Below are 26447 nucleotides of genomic sequence, written 5' to 3' on the forward strand. Positions count from 1 at the left end.
GCTTCCGTTTACTATAAAGTTTTATTTCCATTTATTCACTTAAGAGGTTTTATCTGAAAAAAAAAATAGCAGTGCAGCTGCATGACGAGCTCTAAATTAAATGGATTGGTTGGGAAACGGATTTAGAGTGACCTTAATCTGTTTAATGGATAGAAAGAAAAAAGTCATTGAATAGAAAATATATTTTTCAAGCAAACGTAACCAATTTGCAGTATATTTAAATACCCTACTGACGATTTTTCATTGTTTATTCATTAAATTAATTAAGGTCACTTAAAGGTACGATTCAGACCAACCGGCTAGCGTCGCGCCGCCTCGGAACGGAGCCGTACGCGTGCCGCGGCAGCCGAACGCGTCCGTCGGAGCTGTACCGCTACTGCGGTATGCGTACGGCTGCCGCGGTAGCCGCACGCGTGCCGCGGCAGCCGACAGCGTCCGCTGGAATCCAATCATATGTCTGGACTAAAGAAATTAGTTTTTCTTCCGTATCCATTTTTGATTTTAATATGTTAACTGTCGCTTGAAGAGCACAACTTCAATGATTCGCTAGTTGCTGCACCGTAATCTCCGTTCGTATTTCACGACGCACAGCTGACCGGCTCCGAACGGACCCGACGGCAGCCGATTGGATGCCGACGGCGCCGTTCGGAGCCGGTCGGGGCCGGTCGGCCGTCGCGACAGCCGAATGCATTCTGCAACAGGTCGCGACAGGTCGCGACGCGTCGCGGGATGCCGACGGAGATAGCTATGCGTAAGTTGCTTGCAAATATGAACTGTATTTACTGTTAATACATTTCAATGTTCTTTACCGCATTGTAAAATGCCGTCCGGCCCGGCCCGACGCGAGCCGGTTGGTCTGAATCGTACCTTAATCAGATTGTAGGCCTGTCTACCGGCCAAATCCAAGCTAGCTTGGATTTAAAAATTACCTATCTGAAAAATTGTTCATTCGAAATACGCTACGGATGCTGATTTCCATACATTTCTTAATTATTGGTCCTTGGTTAGTCATAGGCGAGAGTGGTAGAAAATCTTAAGTATTTTTAGCATTACAAGTGATGTTAGATAAATAAAATCATACTTATGTGAATGACTGACTTACAACTGACTAGCTAACTGCCTAGTGGCAGCTTAGTCAGTCGTAAGGTGGGTAGACCCAAGCTGTTAAAACCTATGTAGTTTAATTTTATGTATAAGCTACTATATCCTGCCCTACTTTTTACTACGAATTTCCAAATACTGCTACTGAAATGTGCGTTACATGCAAGTGACAACCTCGTTTCCCGGGCCAGTTAAAAGTTTCATTTGAAATGTACATTATGGTTTCGAAAAGTACTTTTGTAAAGTAAAAAATGAAAAGTGGTATAAAAAAGTGATCAATTATTTTTTGAATACAAAAACAAAATATTATTTTTTAGGATACTGTCCTGAAATAACTAATTTATTTAACGTTATGCGTAACGTATAAGCGCCATCTTCTGGTCGACATGTGTACTTCACCGCATAGTCGTCGGTAAATTCTTTGATGTTCATCCTTTACAGGAATTAGTTCTTGTGTGATCCAACAGATGGCCTGGTTGAGTAAAATATGTTAATAAAATGACTTTTGAATATTATGAAGGTGAAAGTTTGTAATTCAAAAAATATGGTTGCCACTCTTCGGCTTAAAAAAACGACTTACAAGGTTTTAATAAAATTGTATACAATATATAATAACATAGTATTATAGGATTAAAGGAAATAAATAACTTAAACAAAGTTTTTGGTCAGATTTATTTGAACTATTAAAAATGAATTACATTGAACAATAATTATTTTATAAATTAAAATAAATAAGATTTGTACTTTCAACTGTGTATTTACTGTACGTATATTGTGCACTTTATTCAATAATGTAAAAGTAAAACATTGAATCAGAAATGATCAGTACAATTATTTTCTTGTCATCGATATTTTCTAAACAATTAAATAACAATCAGACACTTCGAACCCTGCGTGCAATAGGCATCTATACAATAGGTATATAATCTCAAAATTGTAGAAAGTCTTTATATTTAAAACATAGGTAATCAGTAGCGCGATTTTTTACAGTCCGCTTTATCGACTAGTAAGCATAATAATATTATAAATTTCTTGTAAAAAACATAGTTCGCAAAAATTGCGCTCGTCATCATCTCAATAGCTTAGACAATCGATAGTGGTAGGAAATGGCCCCTTGAAACTGCTAACTTGATGTCTAGAAACTGCTCCGCTGCGATCCGATGTTTTCGAGGCTTAAATCCTGTAAAAATACAATTATTACTTATAATTTCGTGTTTAACTTCATGTTTAAATATTGTCACTCTATGGAAATTGATGAGTAAAAGAAAACAATGAAACAAACTGTCCGAGATTTTCTCGAAGCTGTCAATATGGAAAAAAATACAGGAATTTTTACTGACTGACAGGGTATAAGGCTTGCTTTACACGTAAGTGGTTCGGCAAAGATCGGCCTAGCCGGGCGGCAAAACCGAATATGTGTAGATAAACCCGATCGGCATATGCCTAATATTAATTTCGAGTTGATAATGAATTTGGTCTGTCTGAAAGTCTGGAAGTAAATACTTACATAAGAGTCGCTGTCACCTTTATCACCCTGAAAGTTTGATAAACAAATATATTATTAGTGCTTAACCTTCAGACCAACAACTTAGAAGAGATCATTGGTATATAATTCAAAAAAGTTAATTGGAAATTTTTATAGCAAAATCCATTCGGGGCAACAATTTTTAGGTACATTTTGAACGGAAAATTTTCGATACTCTATATTACGGACTGCACTAAATCGCGCTACTAAATACATGCATGCAGTTGTATTCTCATATCTTAGCTTTCTCCTCATAAACCAAATGACAGCTGTTGGTATCGCCCCCATTCATATAAAATAGTGTATTAAACTTTATTACAATTATTTAAAATTACTTACAGGTATTCCTGGGAGACCCTCTTCACCTTTTTGGCCCTGTAAACATTTTTTTTTGCTTTAGACGGTTTATCAATCATGTTTTTCGTTGAATCCTATTCACATTAACGATTGTGTTGTCGTGGTGTTACATTGGATGAATTTACCGCCAGTACGAAAAGTACCTAGATCAAGCCCAGTTTCACCAATTCTAAATATATCTTTTACATAGAATTTTTGACGATTATTTAAAAACATTTGCTGTAATTTTGTTATATTTAAATATAAATCGAGAAACTGGTCCTTAGTAATAGAACCTAATAGATAATTTGATTTCAACTCTTATAGCAGTTCTTTAAAAGGCGTGACGGCTTAGTGGTATTTAAACTGAGTGTCTCTATGGCACGTTAAAAGATTTGTTCTAGTTGTTCCCATCGTAAAGCATGTAAGCTACATAAATTTCGGATAAGTACAAAAGCTTTGATACTAATAAATTAGGTTGACTATTATTGTATTAACTTATTTGGTAAAAAAAAAATAGGAAAATAATTATAAATAGTAAAGTTATTACTTACTCGTCCACCTTGGGAGCCCTGATCTCCCTTGGGTCCCTGTAAACATTATATAAAATAAACATTCATCACATAATTACAATTAATTATCTTTTCCTTATAAAATATACGTTTAGAATAAAGTTATACACGAAAATGTAAACAGATTTTAATATTTTTCAATTTCTATGCTTAAATCAAAATTCCATCATAATTTGTTTGATGGTTTAGTTGGAGCAAGCACACAAATAGACAGACAGAGCTTTAAATAGACTGTTATGGACCTTTGAATAAACTTGTTTACTGATCTGAATTTGATCACTCTTTAATTTCAACCGCTGCTACTTGCAGGCCTACTGTGATTTTGAAAACGAAAATCGTAAATTATAAAAGGTTCTCTCTTCTTAATTTTGACACATAGTAGGCAGTTTCGAATAAGCATGCTTTATATTCTTGTACGATAATTATAACGTACGTTACAGATATAGAACAACAAATATTCGTTTTCATTGAATATAATATACATAGGTCTACAGCTCAGTCTTTGTGCATCGGAGAGTAGGAATTTTTAATTCTCGTTGCGTTATATTTTATTACTTACTGCATCTCCTTTCTCGCCTTTCTCACCCGGTCGGCCCTGGAAGTTTACATAGTAGTTTAGAACATACAATTAACTAATTGGTTAGCTAAATTATCTATTCCGCTTCACTGAAATTCGCTGGCTGTAAGAGTATGTTTATCTCTATTCTATCATAGGCTGGTATCAAGCTAATCGAGTAGCTAGCTTGTTTTGTCAATGACACAAGATTTTATTGACCGATAAACTCAGATATGATTTTTGTTTTGGCACCAACTCGGGATTTGAACCCAAAATTTCTTCGTAGTTTAATGCAGTTGCATTAAATGCTGCTGCGTCACAATTAATATTACTATTAGTAGACACTTTAGACAGCGGGACCTGCCATTTTATTTGAATGATTATTTTTTATCATTAACCAGACAATACTAATTATACAAGTCTTGATAGCTGGTACAAGTTGGCACCTCCCCCACAAGGATATGTATATGTTAGAAATAATTATCACTTATAATGGCGAAGAAAAACATCGTGATGAAACATTGCATACCTAAGATCTATTTAATACATTTCTTGAGGACGAGCAAAGTTCCGAAACCGCACTTGGCTACCCTAGTGGACGGGAGACCTAACCCCCTACCTCGTTCGAACTCTTGCCCAGCAGTGGGACAGTAAGGGTTAAAAAAGTGAGTACTTACATCTACTCCTTGAGAACCTTTTTCACCCTGAAAGTTTACACATATTTATGTTAAATACATATTCTATTGAAATTCAAAAGTAATTTTAGAAACATGGTCTAAGAATTGTTTAGGTGAAGAAACTAGGTACATCGAGTATAATAATATTCTCGTGAAAACAACCATGCTTTAGTCCGGTCAAATTAGACCAAAAAATCAGTAAACCCACGACAAATTCAGGGGAAGCTGAAAATTCTTAAAATTGTTTAAATTATAATTATAAACATTGTCTTAAAAGTCCCAACCGATCCCATGTAAGGAAAAAATTTTAGCGGGGTAATAAGGTCCAAAAAATGAGTTTTTCGCGATTTTCTTGAAAACGGTAAGTTTTATCGCAAAATTACCCCGACATAATTTGTAGATCAGGGAATTTCCTATAAAAAAGGTATCAATAATTTTTTCCCTAAAAGCCACCGCTTCTGAGATATAACGATGCAAAAAATTGCGAGCGTCATAATACACTCATACACTACTTCAACTTGCTTTAGCAATTATAATATTAAAAGAAGTTGAAATCGATGACATCATGGATGTTGATTTAATAATTAATATCGAAAATATAGTAGATAAAATTTTTTCATACAATGATATTGAAAATGATGAAATATCTGGAGCTTTACTTAATAAACTGAATCAAAAACTTAAGGATTATGAGGAACGAGGACCAACAGCGAAACTTTGGATTCAATATTTTTATATGGTTTCAATTCTTAAAGAGTTTTTAAGAGCTGAACGTATGGGGGATTGGAAAGCTCATTTAAACTGCGTCAAAGAAATGCTTCCTTACTTTCACGCGTCTGGACATTTTCCGTATGCTAAGTCTGCACACCTATACTTGCAGGATATGCTACAATTAGAGAATTTCATAGATCCTGAAGTCTATAAAAAAATTTCAGAAGGATTCTTCACTGTGAGACGTTCAGACAAATTAAGCTGTGGCACTTCAACGGACATGGTAATTGAGCAGTCTATGATGAAAGCTATGAAGACAGATGGAGGTATTGCTCGAGGAAGAAGCACAAAACAGAGTGTCATAAGTAAATGGGTTTATAGTATGCATGCAATGAATACAGTTTGTGAAAAATTAGAAGATCTGGCTAATGTTAGGATGGATACGACCGAGCAGCATGTTGATGCAAGTGATTCACGAGTAAAAAAAGATGCTAAAGACTTACGAAAACTTTTGGAATGGTTCTCAATACATAATCCTTTTCCAGAGGTTTTGCATCGTTATATCTCAGAAGCGGTGGCTTTTAGGGAAAAAAATATTGATACCTTTTTAATAGGAAATTTCCTGATCTACAAATTATGTCTGGGGTAATTTTGCGATAAAACTTACCGTTTTCAAGAAAATCGCGAAAAACTCATTTTTTGGACCTTATTACCCCGCTAAAATTTTTTCCTTACATGGGATCGGTTGGGACTTTTAAGACAATGTTTATAATTATAATTTAAACAATTTTAAGAATTTTCAGCTTCCCCTGAATTTGTCGTGGGTCAAATGTCTAAATTGACCGGAGTACTTTTCGTACTACCTATCAGCGGGCTTATCACGTATCTCAGTTGACAGCTAGTATACGTCAAATCTATGGTCACTATTCAGTGCATTGCTGCTTTGACGTAACGTATTAATCACTATAATCTAAGGGAGAAAACAATGGACAGCATAGTGGCTTTCAAATAGCTGTCAACTGAGATACGTGATAGCCCCCCAGAAAGAAAATATAAAACGACTTGCCGCACCTTTACAGTTTTTATATGTAGTAGTTTTGATGTGTTTGTACGCACATATCTATACTAATATTATAAATGCGAAAGTAACTCAGTCTGTCTGTCTGTTACTCAATCACGCCTTAACTACGGAACCAAATTGCATGAAAATTGGTATAGACATATTTTGATACCCGAAAAAGGACATAGGCTACTTTTTATCCTCGGAAAATGACGCATTTCCATGGGAAAATTCAGGTGGCGGACGAAGTCGCGGGTAAAAGCTAGTTCACCATAGATTTTCAAGCAGTTGCATATTAATCTGCAACCGCGTGGCTAGCCGTTATCGCGGTTAATCGCTACTGCGTAGTGGTGCTATCTGCAACTTACCATCATTCCTGGTGGGCCATATACACCAGGTCTACCCTAGAAAGACATACACAAAAGTTAAAGGACATAAAGTAAACAAATTATTATTATACTTCGACAACATATAGGGAGTAGTTAGCCATGTATATTACAAAATAAAAGAGCTTTATTTAACACGTTATTGCCAGCTGCATATACCTACGGTTCAATGGCTGGCAATGGCTTTTTGACATCAGAAGACAATATGTTTATAACTCTTTTTTAGGCTTTGCAGGTTACAAGAGAAAAAAGTATGAAGTGTGGATTTTTTTTAAGGTGAACTAGAAAACTATTTAATGCGCCGATGATGTCGCGTAGCATAAAACTATCATGTCGTGTAACTAAGTTGATTAAACAAATTTCATTGCCCATTTTTCTGCTATAATATGTCTGAATATCAAACTTTCAATACGTCAAACAGCAGCATAATAATAATTAATTATAAATACATCATTTTGTTGTTACTTACTCTAGGTCCTCGCTCGCCTTTAGGTCCATGGTTGCCCTGAAAGTTAAATATATTTTAATTTAAACATAACGGTCAACAATTTAATCAAAATTCAACTGATCTTATATATTTATTTTTATCTAACACGTCATTGAAACAGCGTCGCTGTGTTGTCGTTTTTTTTTTCATTTAGAAACAACTTTTATTGTATTTTGCACCATAATAAAATAATTTCTTACCATACGCCCCTTGTCCCCCTTTTCACCCTGAAAAAGCAATATAGAATTATGAATACAAAATTTATACAAATAACAACAGAGTGAACTATTAATTATAAAGTTTATAGCAGAGAAGGTATTTGTACTCCGCATGAACAACTTTTTGCAATTTGATTGAGTTTATCCTGAAATAGTTTAAAGTATTCCGATATTAGTATCTAATTAAAAATGACGGTTAAATAAAATTGTAAATGTATTATTACAATCAAATGCAACGTATATATTAAACATCTTAGAACCGAAACTGCATTAAGCGGACGCCCGTTGCGTGTACACATACGAGCACACGGGTATGTGCACCCGGGCTCCTCCCGTGGAACCGCAACAGCACCCGTCGCGGGGACCAGATAATTACGATGTTACCAGTTCAAAGCGCTAGCGGACACCTCACGAGCTTGCATAGCACGGAAGCGGGCATCGGTGCAGGAGCGCAGGGCGCAGCCCCCCGCGACGGGTGCCTACGCGGGTGTCCGCAACGGAGCACTTTTGTGTGGAACCGCGCGGTTGTCCGCTTTACACAGTTTCAGGCCTAAATGTTAAAAAGCGTGTTCAATGTTATTTAATTTGTTTACCATCTTCAACTATTAACTTACTGGTGGTCCATCAATGCCATCAAATCCATTCCTGCCCTGCAAGTAAAAAAAAAAATGTTGTTCTGTATCATAAAATAAATTACAAGTAGTGATCAAACATAGGATGGTAATTAATTTATTAGAACTGTTGACCCTTGATATTAAAGTAACGGTGCTTTATGTACAGTCGTTGCTCATTTACTAGATGTTCAAAATCTAGGGCATGAAACACTCATGGCCGGACTCGGGACAAGTAGTAAAATTCCGTGAAAATTTAGATTTAAATATATTATGTGTAGTACGTAAATTAATGCTTAATTATTTTAGTTTGCTAGGTATAAAATATTGTGGGCCAATAAACACTAGTACGTTTTATCACCCACTAAGAGTCTATACTTATACAAACGCGATGATAAAACGTATATTTGAATAAAACACACGTTCTAAGCTTGTCATTAAAACGGGCTTTTATCTGGGGGCACGGAAGTGCCCCCGCAAGTCGAGCAAAAAAAAAGCGGCACGGCCGTAACATCCTTTTCTCGAAGCAATTCGGGCTATTTTTGACACCCCTATAATTTCGTTGTGGATACAATAAGAAGCCTGGATTTTCAGCAACTAATTAGTCATTGTATAAACACGGTATATTTAAAATTTCAGTCAATTTGAACCAGTAGTTTAAGAATGACAACTTGTTAAAATTTTGAATTTTGTCACTCACTGATTCACTGACTCACTGACTCACCGATCATCAAAAGTCTAAGGTACTTCTAGCAGACTTAGAAGCTTAAAATTTAGAATACAAATAGGGTTTAGTGTCTTAATCATGGGAAAACTGTAATATTTTCTAATTTCGGTCTAGTTTTCTAAATACACCAACTGCAACAATAACTTTGTAATCCCATATAAATGTATAAGATTACAAGGTTACATTTGCAGTTAATGAATTATTATTACTGTAGAAAATAAAATAAATAGGTGTAAATAGGTACCTACTATATGAGGCAAAACGGTATAGGGTGGGTAAGGGTGTTTAGCCCATGAAACTGAAAAACATTCCCATAGGAAAATATGTAGAATTATGAAAAAAAAACGTCTTTCCATACAAATTGGACTTATGTTCGCTCTACAAAAAGAAGTGAGATGCCATCAAAAACATTCTGTAAAAACCTCAAGTCTCGCCGTAAAAAGTTGTGAGATCTATATAATACCAAGTCGATTAATCTATTTAGTCTCTACTTAAAGGACCTTCTGTCTTAAGTTATTACGTATGTTATTATCATGCCAATTAAAAAAAATACCTTTAAAACAAATAGATCGACTTGGTCATCGCAAGAAAACACAAATTCGCCATTAACATTTCAGGAGCATTAACTTCTCCTCGTGCTGATTAGTGTGATACATACTAATAATCAGATCATGCGATGGCCGGGTCGGTCTATTTGTTTTAAAGGTATTTTTTTTAATTGGCATGATAATAACATACGTAATAACTTAAGACAGAAGGTCCTTTAAGTAGAGACTAAATAGATTAATCGACTTGGTATTATATAGATCTCACAACTTTTTACGGCGAGACTTGAGGTTTTTACAGAATGTTTTTGATGGCATAGACTTTGTCACTAAGCTTTTAATGATTTGATTTTTACAGAATCTAAGCGTAAATGAACATTATCGTTGTCTTATTACTTACCGGGTTTCCTTTCAGGCCTGGACCACCGTGTGGGCCCTGAAAATACATGTTTTTTTCTTTATAATACGCAAACTTTGAATAGTCAATAAACTAGCATTTACATTTTCTTGAGGCAAATTAAAGGTTTATTAGATAATATTGTGTCAAACTTTTTGAAAATCCTAGGCTTTCTTGCAGTAGTTTATCATAATTTCGTTATGTACCTCTGTTTTAGTGTGTAATATATATGTATAGTACTATTATAATATAATATATGTGTATAGTGTTCAAAATAAATATAGAATTTATAGTAGTATTAATTTCATCACTGAAAGCTTTACTTACCGTATTTCCCTTGTCACCCTTCGGGCCCTGAAATATTTATAAACTTCAGTAGAAAGTCTACACGAATAATGAAAATGTGAAATATTATTATTTCTAAATCGTGCCTGCATCAACATTTTAAAGAACCTTTAAGGCAATTTAAAATTTTAAATGACTTTGCACTTCATGTGTCCTGAAAAACTTTCGTATTATATAAGTAATAGTATATTAAATTAAAATTTACCAATTTATACAATAGTTACTCAAGTTATAAATAAGTAAAAACTGTAAAGACAAAGATTTTTTATTTATCTTTTAAGATGTTTTGGGTACATTCTTTAGACAAATAACATACGTTGTTGTTTTGCAAGCTATGTGAAAATCAATACTTACATACGAGCCTTCTGGGCCAACAGGACCAGTGTCACCCTGAAAGTAAAAAAAAGACAATGTCAAATTATAATTAAGCAGCGAACAAAGAGGCTACTAGTGTTATTAATATAATAGTGATTATATAATAGAGTGAGTAGTCGCGATTCTGTACAGTCGGTACTGTTGAGTATCGAAATTTTGTCATTTTGAATGTAATGCCAAAATTGTTCCTACGCCGCCAGTCAGAGGCGCTGATCAGATTTTCATACGAAATTTCTCGATGACAAGCCGGTTGTCGAAAATCGATCTATCGTAGCGCGATTTTATATAACTATCGAGTACCGACAACCTATCGAAAAATTTTGTATGAAAATCTGATCCGCGCTACTAGTGGCCGTCGCAAGCACAATTTTGGCAGTACATTTTAAATGTCAAACTTTCCATACTTAACTTGCGACGATTACTCAAGAATTGCGCTTCAATCAATTTCTAGTATGTAAAAGCTGGTAGAACTAAAGATGTTGCTTATGATGTTAGCTATATTATATATATATATATATATATATATATAATATAATATAAATAAGGTATAATTATAAGGCTTTTTGGTGTTTTGTAAATAACCATGTATATACTTATATACTTACCTTGTCTCCCATGTCGCCTTGTATACCCTTCATGCCCTGAAAACGAGTTATGTGCTTTTGAGTAAATATATATATAAGAGAGTGCTTTAGGACTTTACAGGAGATATTTCAGATTTTTAAAAAAATTAAGTACAACTTCACTGTAACAAGTAGGGTTTTCAAAACTACAGTACAGACTATTTTATAAAACTGATTCTTATTCACAAATAGAGCAGGTAAACCTCATAACAGACATACTGTCAATAATATGATATCATATGCAAGTTCAATTCGCTGTAAAAATAGGGTTAAAATTTATAGAAATAATGAAATAAATTACTCAGAATTCTAAAAAAAAACACTCACCGGACGACCACGCACACCCATCATCCCCTGCAAGTTGAAAACAAAACATTATAATACATATTATAACGGATTTCTTGAACTAGCTCACAATATACATTATTTAAAAAAAAAACAGCCAGCTCCCACAATAAGAATTACTCTTGTTCTGTGGGGACATTATCAACGGACACGAAAGACAGCCAGACGCGAAACGACTATTTGCAGATCGCCCAAGTAATTGTTTTGTGTGGTAATCGAACCAATGACTTTACGACGCAAAGTTCGCAGCGTGGCGACATTAACCACTGCGCCTCGAAGGCGACCAATTGTTTTAACTTACTTTTGATAAAATTAAGGTACTTTGGTCGAATATGGCCAGCCGAAAAATATGGCCACATACCATTTTTAGAAACACGAAATATTGTAAATTGTCGCTAGTATCGCATACCCGAACAGCGTACATGTTAAGCCTTCCAGGGCCTTACTAGTATATTATAGATAGATATAGATTATAGACATATTATTATATAGATATTTGACCCAGATACCTTACTTTTCATGCATCCATCTAGTTGCTCTTCTAGGTATAAAGGTTCTTATAGGTAATATTGTCCACCCACTACAAGACGCGTCACACTTCTTTTAACGTTCAATGGTAGCTATTCGATTGCGGCTTGACTCTATCTACTATCGTTTTTCTACTAAATACATGTTCTCAGTACCACTTACATTTGGGCCACTTTCATTATTGTTAAAATACCTGCCCATCACTACAAACAACAAATGCATATCACTACCGATGGCATGATTATACAATAAACGTTTTGAAACTTGACTAGTAATCCAATTTTTTTTATCAAACGACCATTCCTTTCCAAGTTTGGCTTTTCCTTGGCCAAGTTTCAAAACGTTCCCTAATAATGTTGTTTTACAATCTACAACTAATTACTTACTATAGTTCCTTTTAAGCCTTGTGGACCAGGTGGACCCTGAAAGTTTAAAGATTGTTTTATTACAGTCAGCAATATGTATGTATTAAGCTTCTAAGCAGAGTTTTAACAAACGTCAATAAAAATTACAAGTGCATTCGTCATCCACATATTTTCTTTCTCTTTAAAAAGACAACTCTCGCACTAATAAAATTGTTCTTGTGTCGCGGGGACTTTTACAAACATACAAACAACGGATACAAAGTAAAACCAAACGCGATACAACTAATTGTGGATAGCACAAATTATTATTTCCGTGTGGATATCGAACCCACATCCTCCGGACGCAATGTAGAAGCGTGGCAACCTACACCACAGCTGCGCCACGGAGAAAGTCATCAGTTTTTTTTTTTGGTTTTGTATCCAAAGGGCAAAACAGAATCACTTAGACATTATGTTCATTCGTCAATCTGTTTATTTGTGACTGTCTGTTCATGAGCCACCATGCCCGCTCATGAGTAGACAGCAACATATTTCTGTTGCCACTATAACATTCAATACTAAAAGATCTATTTTGTTAACAAAAATACCATAAAAGGTACTTATTCGTGACGTGTTTTTATGGCTTATGTACAATAACCATTGTATCAATTTATTCTGTTGCGTTCTAGTATTCTAAATATTAATTCAGCTACTTACAGATTCTCCTCGTGGGCCGCTTTCGCCTGTTGGGCCCTGAAAATAAAATAAAATGATTAATGATAATTTAATTCGTGGTTATTTTTTTAACCATTTTTCTGATTACCTATTTTAATGATTTTTAAGTGTATATTTTCTTTGTATTGATTGCAATGGAAAAAAAACTACATACGATGACAGCTAGATTTAGTAATAGTACTTTTAACTGGTTAAGAGTTTAAACAGCATCATTATAGACTAAGTAGAAGAAAAGTAATAACTTACTGGAGAACCACGATCACCTTTAGGGCCCTGTAAATTTAAATATAGTGTGAATAATGGAAAGTATTATAACAAATAAAACCTTGACATGTTTCATAAAAATATTTCATCTTTAAATGAAATCTAAAACCAATTGAACTACCTATAATAATGAACAGAAAGTTTTTTTTTCAGTTATGTAAAATAATTTTAATTCTTATACTTCTGCTGCATTTCGTGTCTCGGCGTGCAACGAGGGCAAAGTTAGGCCTGGAGTCCACTACGTTGCGGACTTTAAATTACAGTTGGAGAAATAACACTGTATATCTTCACTTATGTAAAGGTGAACTACGCTACGGCCTCCAAAAGCAGAGTAATGACTCATATCAACGCTATAAACGTAGTATGTTTAATTGCATGTTCAGTTTCTTAACGTGAAAACAGCTAAACCGGTTTAGATAAAGAACAGCGCGGACTATATAAAAAAAAATTATATATAGACGCTGGCCAGGTTTCTACGAATGGACCTCTCTAGACTATGGTCTGCATATTTTTTTGTAATTAGATGCCAGTTATTTCAAATTCAATCCGGATTAAAATATTTATAAATCCATATTATTATACAGTTAGGATCTTGACTATTAAAAACATGAAAATATTGGTTATTACTTACGGTAAGTCCAACAAAGCCCATAGCGCCTTTATCGCCCTGGAAGTTTAATGAAAGTTTAGTGAGTTCCACAAGACAATTACCTCACACTATGTCATCGTCATTTGATCTTAGCTTAGCAGACTTGTACAGGCTACATACCACTCTAAACATTGTAATAAACGTCACAAATTTAACATTGAACGTTAGCGTTCTACTTATAATGCTATTGAACTTAGTTTCACATCATTTAAAAAGAATAAAAAGTAACAACTTACTACTGGGCCCCGATCACCTTTCTCGCCCTGAAAGTTTATTAAGAATGTTAAAACATATACATAGACTTTGAATGAAATAAAATGTTTCAGATCATAAAAATGTTTGTTAGAAAATTGCAAAATAGTTACTCACTTTTTCCCCATCAAAACCTCTGTAACCTTTCTCTCCCTGGAAATTTAAAAATTAATGGTCAAATTTTGTCAACAAAATGAACTACGAGTATGTATGTATAACTATTATTATCATGACTTGTAGTGTGCAGTCAGTTGCCCTGGTCAGGACCAAATTTAAGAATAAAAGGATTTACTTACTGGTGTGCCCGAGTCACCCTTATCACCCTGAAAGTTTAAGATTAGATAATATTTTATTTTGAACATTATTTATCGCTTACGGAGTATATTAACAAATAATATAATTTATAAAAAACGTAATTCTAACAACAAAACCTCATATTTGTTTACTTAAAATCAGCATCGCGATTCTCTATCACTCTCGACTATCGTCTATCAACAACCGGCTTACTATCGAGATATGTTGTATGAAAATCTGATCAGCGCCTCAAGCGGGTGCTGTAGAAACTATTTTTGTAGTACATTTTAAACGTCAAACTCTCGTTACTAGATAGTACCGATAACAAAGAATCGCTCTACTGTAGTTTATTGAATAAAGTTGATTTCAGATGAAAGCTAATTTTGGCACGGAACAAAGCAGAACAGTAAGCTCCAAAAGTAGCTGATCATACTCAATCTTTTGAAACCCTATAATACTGAAGTGTGCAAATTATTCCGTGGAAAAAAACATTTGCCATTGATTGACATGTTTAATTCTAACTCATTCTACCTAATTTTGATCAGTTATTTATTAAAGAGCTGACTGTACAAGATCAAACTAAATAGTGTTTTATCAAAACACGGTCCCTTAAGTAATAAAACACAGTATTTTATACTTTGTACTATTAAAAGGCCTGAAGCTAAAAACGATAAGCGGACGCCTTCTAGTCTCCACGACGGGCACTACTGCGGTCCCACGGAAATCGTCCGCGTGCACATACGCATGGGCACGTACGAGTTCACGCAACGGGTGCCTATCGCGGGCGTCCGCTTAATGCAATTTCCGAGCTAAATACAGTAATTATGGCGAGAGATGTATCAAAAAAGAGCTCGCTATTAGATGTAAGCTATTCATATAAATTATTCTATTCTAGATACTTAAGTGGTCTTTTAATTAGTGTTAATCTTTATCGGTTACTTACTGGTCTTCCGTCCTCACCGCGATCACCTTTTTCACCCTGAAAGTGTTATAGTAAGCTTATGATAGAAAGTAAATAAAATACCAAGAAGTAGTAAAACTAATTGTCATAAGTAGCCTGTTCTAAGAATCTAAACAATTCTGTATTGTTTTTTGTTGGTTCAATTATTAATTAAAAACTAGCTGACTCTTGCAGCTTTTTATATGAAGTTTTTTGTTTATTTTACTCCATAAAAACCTGTACTTAAAGACAGATTTACAAAAGCAATGAGTTGAATTTCGGTAAAGTTACGCTTAGCTACACATTTGGTAATTACATTTTTTTTCGCAAATAATGAAACTCATGAAGTTAAGTTATTTATATATATTTGTTAAGTAATGATACTTACTCTATTCCCTTTCTCGCCCCATACGCCATCTAGGCCCTGAAAATAAATGGACATTTTAAACGAGTTTTGTACATGAATATAACCAAGTAGGTAAACGAAGTGTCTTAACTTAAAATAAATAATAATTTGAAATTTTCTAGTGTTGCGTAACCAAAGGGTAAAACGGGACCCTATTACTGTGAGTTAGTCTGTGTGTTACTTGGCTGTAAATTACGAACCGTGATAGTCAAACTGTTAAAATTTTCACAGATGATGTATTTCTCTTGCGGCTCTAACAAAATATAGTAATAATCAGAACAAAATAAATATTTAAGGACAGGCAACAAACGTGTTTTCTTGACGTGTTTATGGGTAATGATACGAAACACATCGTGTTTGAATCCAGCTCGCACTTAGCCGGTTTTTTTTATACCAGCGAAAGGTTAGACAATAACGTCGCAATTTATACCAATAATATGTTGTTGACCTAATAATTTGAAACTGAAACTTACTTTATCTCCTTTTTGGCCTCGAGCGCCATCAGAACCCTGAAAGTTTAAATATATCTTTATAACAGTCAGAATATACGTCAAAGTACTTATCAATGGTGGTCAAAAGAAAAAGGTAAGCAGGTTACTTTATTTCTCAGTATCCATAATTATCGGCTGACACCGACTCCAAAGGAATCATACATTTTTAACTTTTATGTTTCTCGAGGTATTTAGTGGAGCTTTTTGATAGCAAATAGTTAATTACTAAAATATTATATTAATATGTTTATATTGTTATTTTTGCTCGATGGGGGAGGCCTTTGTCCAGCAATGGACGATTCCCGGCTGAGATGATGATGATGATGATGATGATGATTGTCATTGCGTAATTAGAAATAGTATCACTGAATCCAACCATATTTCATTCAGTTGTATTTTATGTTGTATTTAGCTAACAAAGATTTGTACCGACTTAATCGATAATTATAATCAGACCAAAATGCGTCAGTGTAATGTGTGTAATAAATAGTCGGTCATGCAAGTAACCATTCTATAAGTACTGGACAAGTAAACAAAATTTGTAGTTATATTTTTGTATTTCTAGTTACTTACTGGTGGTCCTGGGATACCTGGAGCGCCCTGAAAATACAATAAAAATAATAACATTAGTACTACTTCTTAACATATTGCGTTGCATGTTTTTTATATACCTATTAGAATGGGGGAATAAACGCGAACACGCATTTTTCCTTAGAATGTCTGACGTTTCGGCGCAAGGAAGCTTAAGACTTAAGGCGTACCATATATCGCTCCTTCAATGCAAAAGGGCCACAACTCAAAAAAAAATGAAAATCGTTTTATTGCAAAAATGACACCTGAACCGCCTATATTTTATAGTAAAAAAAAACCCCCATCATTTTTGCTTATATTATGGCTGCACTGACTTACTGCCCTTTTTGCATTAGCTCACTTTGACAGGTAACGTCAGTGCAAAAAAGCCACTTTATGAGTTACGCCCGAAAATTTTACGCAAACGCACGTCGGTTGCGTGAAAAAGTGCCACAATCCAAAATACGTCTGTGTTGGGTGCAAAATTTCAAGTTAATGTGATTATATTTTACAATACCAAACTGCCATATTTTGGAAAACGTCCTTTTTGCATTCTAACTATAGTATTTGTTACCATATTTTGTAATACAAAAGTGCCATATTTCTGAAAACGACCGTTTTGCATTCAAACACTAGTATTTGTTATTATATTTTGTAATATAACAGTAGCATATTTTGAAATACGTCCCTTTTGCATTAAATTATTGTGGAATAAATAATTATTTTTAGCATGCTAGAATGGGAAGGCCATAAATATGGCTGTTTGGCATGATAATAATTTTAGTTTTCGTTAAAATTTTCGAAATAAAATTTAACATTTTGATGCAGGGAAAGGCAAGGGGGGACCCTTCCCTTTCAAATCGCCCTTTTAGCGGCAAGATCCGACTAGTCCTTTTCAAATGCGTCTAGGTCATCCCGCCATCTCCGTTTAAGTCTCCCGCGTCTGCGATGACCATCCTCTGGCATCCAGTTGGTAGATATGCCCTACAACTGGGCACCTTTCCGGATGCATGCGGATAATGTGGCCGGCCCAGTTCCATTTCAACCTGGCGGTTTTCTTTCCTAAATCGGCTATGCGAGTTTGGGAGCGCAGTATAGAATTTTGGACGTGATCTGTTCTTTTTACATCTGATATACTACGCTCCATTTCTCTCTGGCAAACCTTCGGTTTCTACTTTGGGTTTTCCGTAAGGGACCATGTTTGGGCACCGTAGGTTAGGACGGGTAGTATAAACATTTCGACGAGCTTCCGCTTTAGTGACAGTGGAAGGTTACCTTTCATTAGCTCTTTCATGGACCAGGAGCTCTTCCAGGCACTTGTGACACGTTTGTCCAACTCTTTGTCCCGTCGTCGGTTGTTAAAAGAGGTTATCTGGCTCAAGTAAGTGTACTCGTCGACATAGTGTATGACGTGCCCGCCTACCTCGACCCTACGTTTTGTATTGTTGGTCATAACCTGGGTTTTTGTACGGTTCTTACTTAGTCCAGTCTGAAGGCTTGCCGTGCTCAGATCTTTGAGCATTGATTCGAGTTCCAATGCAAAGGAAGAGAAGAGGATAATGTCGTCTGCAAAACGAAGGTTTGTTAACTGTTTGCTTCTAACAACAATGCCTTTTGACTGCCGCCAGGCTCCTGAAAATTTCTTCGAGGGTGTTGGTAAGTAATTTGGGAGATAGCGGGTCTTCCTGTTTTAAGCTTCTTTGGATTTAGAGAGATTGTTGTATATTGCTTTGATGAGTTTGATGTATGTAGCTTCGATTCTACATAGTATCTTTAAGAAGGTCTTGGTTATGGAGTGATGATTCTATGTCGGAATGACTGATGCTGCCAAAAGCTTATAAAGGTTTATTAAACTCATAAAACTTTTCTATTGTCTTATTTCTTTAATACTCCTGCTGCACTCAGTCTACTCGTCACGTTACCTATTGATTGATGATGATGATTGATGTTTAATTTTACTGAATAATGAAAGTTACGCATAAAGTTGATCTCTATTATATTACTTACTTAATAATAAGTAAAGATTTTTTAATTTAGATTGTTAAATACAATGTTTTCCTGGTGTCTATTCACTTATGGTTTTATTTACTAATAAGATTTAACTTTTTGATACGGTTTTTTGCCAAAAAATGTACAATAAACCATTTTTATTTGCAAAACTGTGTTTAATTTTTGACATATTTTTCATGATATTGGTTCAAAATTTGAATGCAAAACGGACTTATATGCTTTTTTTTCTTAATAGGTAACAGCTATTACAAAGTTTATATTGTAGATAGGTAGAGCTAAAAAATACGCATCTAATGATATATTAACATCTTATATTTAATTAATAAATATATAAAATATTATAAAAAAACAGTTTCAAAAATTTGTTTTGGCTGTCCCGTAAAATTTATAGTTTTCGATTTGTGTCCCTTTTGTATTCAAGGAGCGATATGTACACATAAACTTGTGCCCTCACAAAAGAAATCCGTGGGATCCTATAAGTCTAGACACAAGGCGTGGCAGGAAAACTATCGTAGCAATCAGGCAACCAGCGTGGCATTAAATATCAGGTTATTAAATTACTGTGGCCTTAATATACATATATTATGATACGGGCGTGGTCGCAGACTGACTCAGACTATCAGCTTGCGACCACAGCGATTGAAACCTGCGCCGAAACTTTGGGCATTCCGTGGTATACTCGTAATGCGTTTATTAATTAAATTCCGTATCCTATTCAAATTAAACTTAGTTATTGCGCTGAATATGTAAAAAGAGTCAGAACAGCCATAAGAATGTTATTAAAATAAGTAGTTATATTATAAGAGAATGCCTTGATTGAAAATAAATTGAATGGCAAATTAACTTACTATAAGTCCCGGAGGGCCTGCAGGTCCTGTAAAGCCCTGAAAATGTAATGAAAGTCGTAATTAAGATCGGAATATAAAATCTTAATTGAAATTATTATTGAAACATGTGCGCTACAAGGCATTGAGGTTGCCCTCTTTTACATAGTACTAACATTGTAAATTGTGAAAAGTGGGTGTCTTTCATATATGGTTTATAGGTATGAAATTTATAAAATTAAAAGTTAACTTGCCGTCATTCCTTTATCGCCCTTAGGACCCCTTTTACCCTGAAAGTGTAATAATATTTTAAACACAATATACAAGACAAAAATAGCTGTCTCTTTAGGGGTTCATTCACTCTAAACAATAGGAACGTTAGGTAACAAAGCAGACATACTACGTAGTCAAAAAAATATAATTTTGCTACCGTTTCATTATATTCTCACTGGTTCATTGGTACTTGCTAACTCTGCTTACAAACTTCTATCTAAACATCTTAATTATAATTGGTTCTAAAAATAAATATCTTTGTATAACACACACGGTCATCTGACTTCAAACCAAGCATAGCTTACTGTACTATGGTAACCAGAAAACTGATAAACATACAATACACAAACTTACAAGTAGGCTCAGCACCGATACTCATGTGCTCATCACGAAAAAAGATTGTTCTGGGTGGAATTCGGACCCATTACACGCGGCGTTACGTTTATTGAGGTGAGGTGACCACGTTAACTTACACTGCACCCATAAGTGCAGGTTAAAACATGATAAGAATCTGAGTAGGTCATTGAGTTAATATCACAGCAACATTAATTAAAGGTTACACGTTATTACTTACTGGGAAGCCTCTATCACCTTTAATACCCTGCAAGATAAATAAAAAAATAATTAGAATCATATACTGCCAGCATTTCAAAAAAGTTACCGGTAGACAGCATTGTGGAATTGTACCATGACGTATTTGCGCACTTCTATTTTTCTAATTAAAATAGATTAAATTTTATGTTAAATGTACTAATTTACAAAGATTACATTTTTAATTCATTATTATTTAACTCAATAAAATGTCTATTAATACTATGATTTTTTTGTTGACATAAATAACATACCAATTAAAAATATTTGCCATAAAAATAGTCAATTTAGTTTGTCTTCATCTTTTTAATATGCATTACAAATAAAATACTGATTTGTAATGTGTAATAGTGCATAGAACGTCTTTCATAAAGACATTTGAAGCGTACAACGAGCTCAGTTGGCAGGTCCTTTCTAGTAGCGCGATTCTCTACAGCCGGTATTATCAAATATCGAGAGTTTGACACATAAAATGTACTGGAAAAATAGTTCCTACGCCTCCCGCTAGAGGCGCTACAAAATTTCTCGATAACTAGCCGGTTGTTGCTAGTCGATAGTTGTAGAGAATCGCGCTATAGCATTTAACACTTACCAACTTATTCCCGGTCTGTTTATGAGGTGGCATATGTTTAATTTTGTTTTATTAAGTATGTAAATTATCACTTACAGGTGGTCCTGAATAGCCTGTATCGCCCTTTGGTCCCTGAAAGTAAAACGTTATCGTTTAGTAAATTGTACCAAGATAATTTAGCATCTATGTTCTTGGCATTCTACATACCTAATAATGGTCTCTTAGATTAGCATAGTAATTTTGGTGAAGGTAATAAACAGTACAAAACCTTTTTTGTATGATCATTATTAGTTTAATCATTTTCCCGTTATTCTGATACTCATTTTTATTATTCGGTTAGGTCAGAGGTTCCAACAAATATGATTTACGATGAAGGAAACTATTGCGGAAACCTTGCACGCCTAAGAGTTCTACAGAAATGCAAATGCTCTACTATGCACAACACCAGCGCAACGTAACTTATGTATTAAGATCAGTTTTAGTTTATATTTAAAATTACATATTGTTATTTACTTACTTCAATTCCTGGAAGACCCTCCTCGCCTTTCAGGCCCTGTATGTCAAGAAATAAAAGGTTAAGCCGTGGTCAAAGGAGATCATCCAGGCTCCATACATTTTTGGGCCTTTTTTCAAAATGCCGGCCAACAAAAAAAGTTACTTGTATCAATAGAGCTAGCCATTTGAAGCAATAGTTAGTATGGCACGAAACCGGTAGGATCGCTTTGAACCGAGTTATACAGGTTTGAAGATTCATAATATTCAAACATTAATTCATTTCTGAAAGTGCTGTGATACATAAAATAATGATTGATTTTGCTAGAATTAACTATCTAAAGCCATTTTCATTGTGAAGGGACCACTCTGAAGTTGATTTAAGGTCGTAAGCACACGTATCAACTCGGAAACGGGTCGTCACCGTATCAACTCGAGCTCATCAGTATTATTTGTATGTAATTCCCTACTGTAACACACTTATCGGAATCGTTATGTGATCGCCCCGGCTCACGACAATGGGAGTGGTGCGTATGCGCATTATGCATACACCAGCATCCAGGGTGGAGTGCCGTTAGAAGGGCGGGCATACCCACTAAACCGCAACATGTGTCCTCATAACAAGGGCCCTCATCACAAATGGTGCCCTAAGCACAAAATATTGTTCCACAAGCCGATGAGTCGGACATAACAACCCAACAGCAACACTCTAGAGGACCTCTTACTTAGACGATGGTTTGTTAGTTGCACACAACTGAGGGTGTGGCCCTATATTCGAGTGGTTTTTGACAAAAGTATACCAAAGTTGCATTACTTACTGTTAAGCCCCGGGCACCTTTGGCACCCTGAAAGTTTAATAAACCAAAACATAAATACACAATCAGTACAAATACCTGTATACGTTATGTGATACTCAGTTGACAACTATTGTACTTCAAATTGATGGTCAGTATTACATTTTACACTGCTGCTTTGACGTAACGTGTTAATCACTGCAATCACGAGAGGAATAATGTACAGCATAGTCTTCAAATAGGTGTCATCTGAGATATGTGATTGCCCGCCATCGCAATATCGCGAGTCAGATATAAAGTTGACTCTTTTATATTTTGCTACTAGCTGACTCGCGCAACTTCCCTTGCGTCACATACTCGTAAGAGGGAATGGGTAAAAGTTTTCCCCGCTTTTGTAACATTTTTTACTGCTACTCTGCTCCTATATTGCTATATTGCCTTTAACCTTTCTCGATAAATTGGCTATCTAACACTGAAAGAATTTTTCAAATCGGACCAGTAGTTTCTGAGATTAGCGCGTTCAAACAAACTAACTCTTCAGCTTTATAATATTAGTGTAGAAGTGTAGATATTAATACAATTACCACATTGCCTATAATTATCACATTGACTATAATAATAATGTCCGTCTAGCCGATACGGCTACGGCGGTCAGTTTCATTGAAACTGGCCATCTGTGCAGGACTTTGTTTATAGTGTCCAAGTGTGTGCACAGTACACAGGTACTCTCTATTCCATCACTCTCATAGTCTGGTGGGACGGATAACCGACACAACCAGTGAGAGGTCAGGCGCAGGACCGACGGCTTTACGTGCTCTCCGAGGCACGGAGGTCTTCGACCTCAACTTCCCAACTCCGGGCAATCTCTAATTAATTCTTAACAGAATATCTCAGAAAAGACTTTTTAGCTCGACCCAGGATTCGAACCCAAGACCTCTGGCACGGCAGCCGCATATACTACCGACCGCGCCACAGAGGCAGTTAACATTGACTATAATTGCTAGCTAAAAGTGTTACTCACGGAAATTCCTGGATAGCCCACGAAGCCTTTTTCACCCTGAAAAGCAAATGAAATATTTTAAAAAATGTTCTAGAACTCTAGTCGAGTGAGTCAGTTCAATTTATGAGAATAAATATAGCTATAAACTAGCTGACCCGCGCAGCTCCGTTCATGCTTTCTTGTTTTTATTTAAAACCGCGCATTTTTTTATTTATTCACCTTTTACACTCCTTTTACACCTTCTCTGGACTTCCACAAATAATTCAAGACCAAAATTAGGCAAATCAGTCCAGCCGTTTACGAGTTTTAGCGAGACTAACGAACAGCAATTAATTTTTATATAATAACTAGCGGACCCGACAGACGTTGTCTTGTCTACACATTACTAATAAATTAAAAATTAATAAAAAAAACATTGTCCAGCGGACAAAGTTGGGAATCTAAACCATTCTCAGATCCCCTTGAACACACACAAAAAAAATCATCAAAATCGGTCCAGTCGTTTAAGAGAAGTTCAGTGGCATACACACTTACAGAAGAATTATACATATAAAGATATATAAATCAGATCAGATATAAAAACACATAAGTTCTTATGGAAACACACTTATCTTGACTGTATCAGTGTCTGAGGATATTCGTTGATTTACATAGTCAAATATTATATTTATATGTTTTTCCTATATGAATACCTATATTACTTACTTTTTCCCCCGGAGTACCGGCTTCACCTTTAACGCCCTGGAAGTAAAAAAAATAAAGGCTCAATATAAAGTAAACAAAAACATTTAAAATCGCAAGGAAGGCCTACAACTAAATGGTCGGACGAATTCGTGAAATGTGTAGGACTACAATGGATGAGCCTAACGCTGGATCGTAAAAATAACGTGCTGTGGGGGAGGCCTGTACTCAATAATGGGTAGAAGTAGGCTGAATAGATAGAATTGCCAGCCAGTTCTTGCTTTGCTTGAACTTGGCTTGACTCGCTGCAGAGTGTCTAGATGAGAGATAGGTAAAATAAAGTCTGCTAGTTTCCTTAATCATTGGACTCAAGGCCTAACCTTACCGAGCAGTAGGACATTATATTTTATTTTATTTTATTTTCTTTACTAATCCGATATATTAGCACGATAACTGTCGGACAACAAATATTATGTAAGCTTACATTCAATTTGCTCATCTATGATAATCAAGTATGATTGTTAATTATTTAAATTCTGAAAATTATAACTTACTTCTTCGCCCCTATCACCTTCCGGACCCTGGAAAAGAACAAATTATCAATATATTAACCATAGATAATTGCGAAGACAGATCACTGTGACAACGGTAAGATTGAAATAAAGTTTTATTCCTCACAAATGTATGCAAATTTAGGAATTATTTTAGTTTAAAAAGACAACTCCCGAACTAAAATTTGCTCTTGTCTTGCGAAGACTTTTACAAACATACAAACAACAGACACAAAGTGCAACCAGACCCGAAACAACATTTGTGGATGGAAAAATTAACTGTTCCGTGTGGAAATTGAACCCAGGACCTCCCGATGTAATAGCAGTGGCGTGGCGACCTTAACCACTGTGCCACAGAGGCAGCCAAAAAGCAATTGTATTATTATTGATTTATAAATAACATAGGAGTAATCAATAATATGTCATGTAATAGAAATAGCTTACGTATGATCCCCGAGAGCCTGGAACACCTGGCATACCCTGAAAGTTATTAATAAAAGTTAGTTAGTCACTTCTGTGAGTGGGTGGTTGAACAAAGAGTATGTTCTTAGTATCACAGTTAGGTAATACACATATTCTTCAGTGATTATTTTAAGCTTATAACTTAGGGTTCGTAGGTATCGTTCGGGAAATATTTATCAAACAATAAAACCAACTTGAATTACTAGCTTTACTTATGCTGATACTGTGTGGTTCACCGAAGTACATAATTATTTGGGTTTGCCTAAGTCTAATACCATAGCAATTGCTTAAGAATAATAATTGCTTGAATATTTTTTTGACAAGACAATGCTTTATATTATCAACTTATTATTATTAAGAACTAGCTGACCCGCACAGCTCCGCTCTCGCTTTTTTTATCCCTATAAAAACCTTATCACAGTTATCAGTATATCATGATTACTTGGTGTCGTTGTTTTCATACCCTGTTCTTCCACCTTATACAAACACGGTTTAGCGGGATAAAAATGAATGAAAAAAAATCCTATGCCCGTCTCCCGGATCTAAGCTACCCCTCCATCAATTTTCAACCCAATCTGTTCAGCCGTTCTTGAGTTTTATATGTTGTAACAAACATCACTTTCGTTTATATATATAGATAAGGTCGGTAAATACTTACGTTCTCTCCTCTATCACCTTTATGACCTGGCATACCCTGAAAGTTTGAAAAATATTTAACGCTATCTAGGCTAACATATTATTATTAAGTAATACACGAAAAAAGTTGGGTATTTTTAGACTATTAGTTTTATTTTTAGCCATCATGTATTTAGAAGCTTATTGTCATCACATAATGTTGGGGTAAATTAAATGATACAATACAGGGACTAACGCAAACACGCAACGCAAAAATTTAAAAGTTAAGGCGGCAAACTAATTTCCATAACAAAATAAGAAAAGTTCTAATATTCATTTCTTAAAAATGTATCATAATTACCTACCTAAACTTCAAGCAAATACAAATTAAACCATAGGTTCCCAACCAGGAATATAAAACCCTTTTACATACTAGTTATGCTAATCGTATATTTTTTTTGTTATTTATCATTTGTTTCTGCATGAAAAATTCCAGTTCCCACTTGGGGGAGG

At 35.1% G+C, this 26447-nt stretch overlaps 1 protein-coding gene across 1 annotated transcript in view; it reads right to left on the reverse strand.

The window, feature by feature from the left end:
- Positions 1–1771: 1771 nt before the first annotated feature.
- Positions 1772–26447, reverse strand: part of LOC142976397 (uncharacterized) — a 49782-nt gene continuing 25106 nt past the window's right edge. Inside the window, exons 50-86 of the mRNA XM_076119728.1 lie at positions 25978–26013; positions 25302–25337; positions 24861–24887; positions 24331–24366; positions 23647–23682; positions 22650–22676; positions 21857–21892; positions 21436–21471; positions 20752–20778; positions 20159–20194; positions 19929–19964; positions 17074–17100; positions 16483–16518; positions 15992–16027; positions 15607–15642; positions 14666–14692; positions 14487–14522; positions 14354–14380; positions 14100–14135; positions 13451–13477; positions 13187–13222; positions 12512–12547; positions 11580–11606; positions 11235–11270; positions 10609–10644; positions 10237–10263; positions 9913–9948; positions 8244–8279; positions 7612–7638; positions 7394–7429; positions 6907–6942; positions 4768–4794; positions 4094–4129; positions 3517–3552; positions 2966–3001; positions 2609–2635; positions 1772–2281 (exon numbers count right to left, since the gene is read on the reverse strand). Coding sequence (XP_075975843.1) covers positions 2237–2281; positions 2609–2635; positions 2966–3001; positions 3517–3552; positions 4094–4129; positions 4768–4794; positions 6907–6942; positions 7394–7429; positions 7612–7638; positions 8244–8279; positions 9913–9948; positions 10237–10263; positions 10609–10644; positions 11235–11270; positions 11580–11606; positions 12512–12547; positions 13187–13222; positions 13451–13477; positions 14100–14135; positions 14354–14380; positions 14487–14522; positions 14666–14692; positions 15607–15642; positions 15992–16027; positions 16483–16518; positions 17074–17100; positions 19929–19964; positions 20159–20194; positions 20752–20778; positions 21436–21471; positions 21857–21892; positions 22650–22676; positions 23647–23682; positions 24331–24366; positions 24861–24887; positions 25302–25337; positions 25978–26013 — 1233 coding nt within the window. The 3' untranslated portion in view covers positions 1772–2236. The remainder of the gene's footprint in view (positions 2282–2608; positions 2636–2965; positions 3002–3516; positions 3553–4093; positions 4130–4767; positions 4795–6906; positions 6943–7393; positions 7430–7611; positions 7639–8243; positions 8280–9912; positions 9949–10236; positions 10264–10608; positions 10645–11234; positions 11271–11579; positions 11607–12511; positions 12548–13186; positions 13223–13450; positions 13478–14099; positions 14136–14353; positions 14381–14486; positions 14523–14665; positions 14693–15606; positions 15643–15991; positions 16028–16482; positions 16519–17073; positions 17101–19928; positions 19965–20158; positions 20195–20751; positions 20779–21435; positions 21472–21856; positions 21893–22649; positions 22677–23646; positions 23683–24330; positions 24367–24860; positions 24888–25301; positions 25338–25977; positions 26014–26447) is intronic.

This window comes from Anticarsia gemmatalis, chromosome 11 (assembly GCF_050436995.1).
Source record: "Anticarsia gemmatalis isolate Benzon Research Colony breed Stoneville strain chromosome 11, ilAntGemm2 primary, whole genome shotgun sequence".
NCBI classification, from domain to species: Eukaryota; Metazoa; Arthropoda; class Insecta; order Lepidoptera; family Erebidae; genus Anticarsia; species Anticarsia gemmatalis.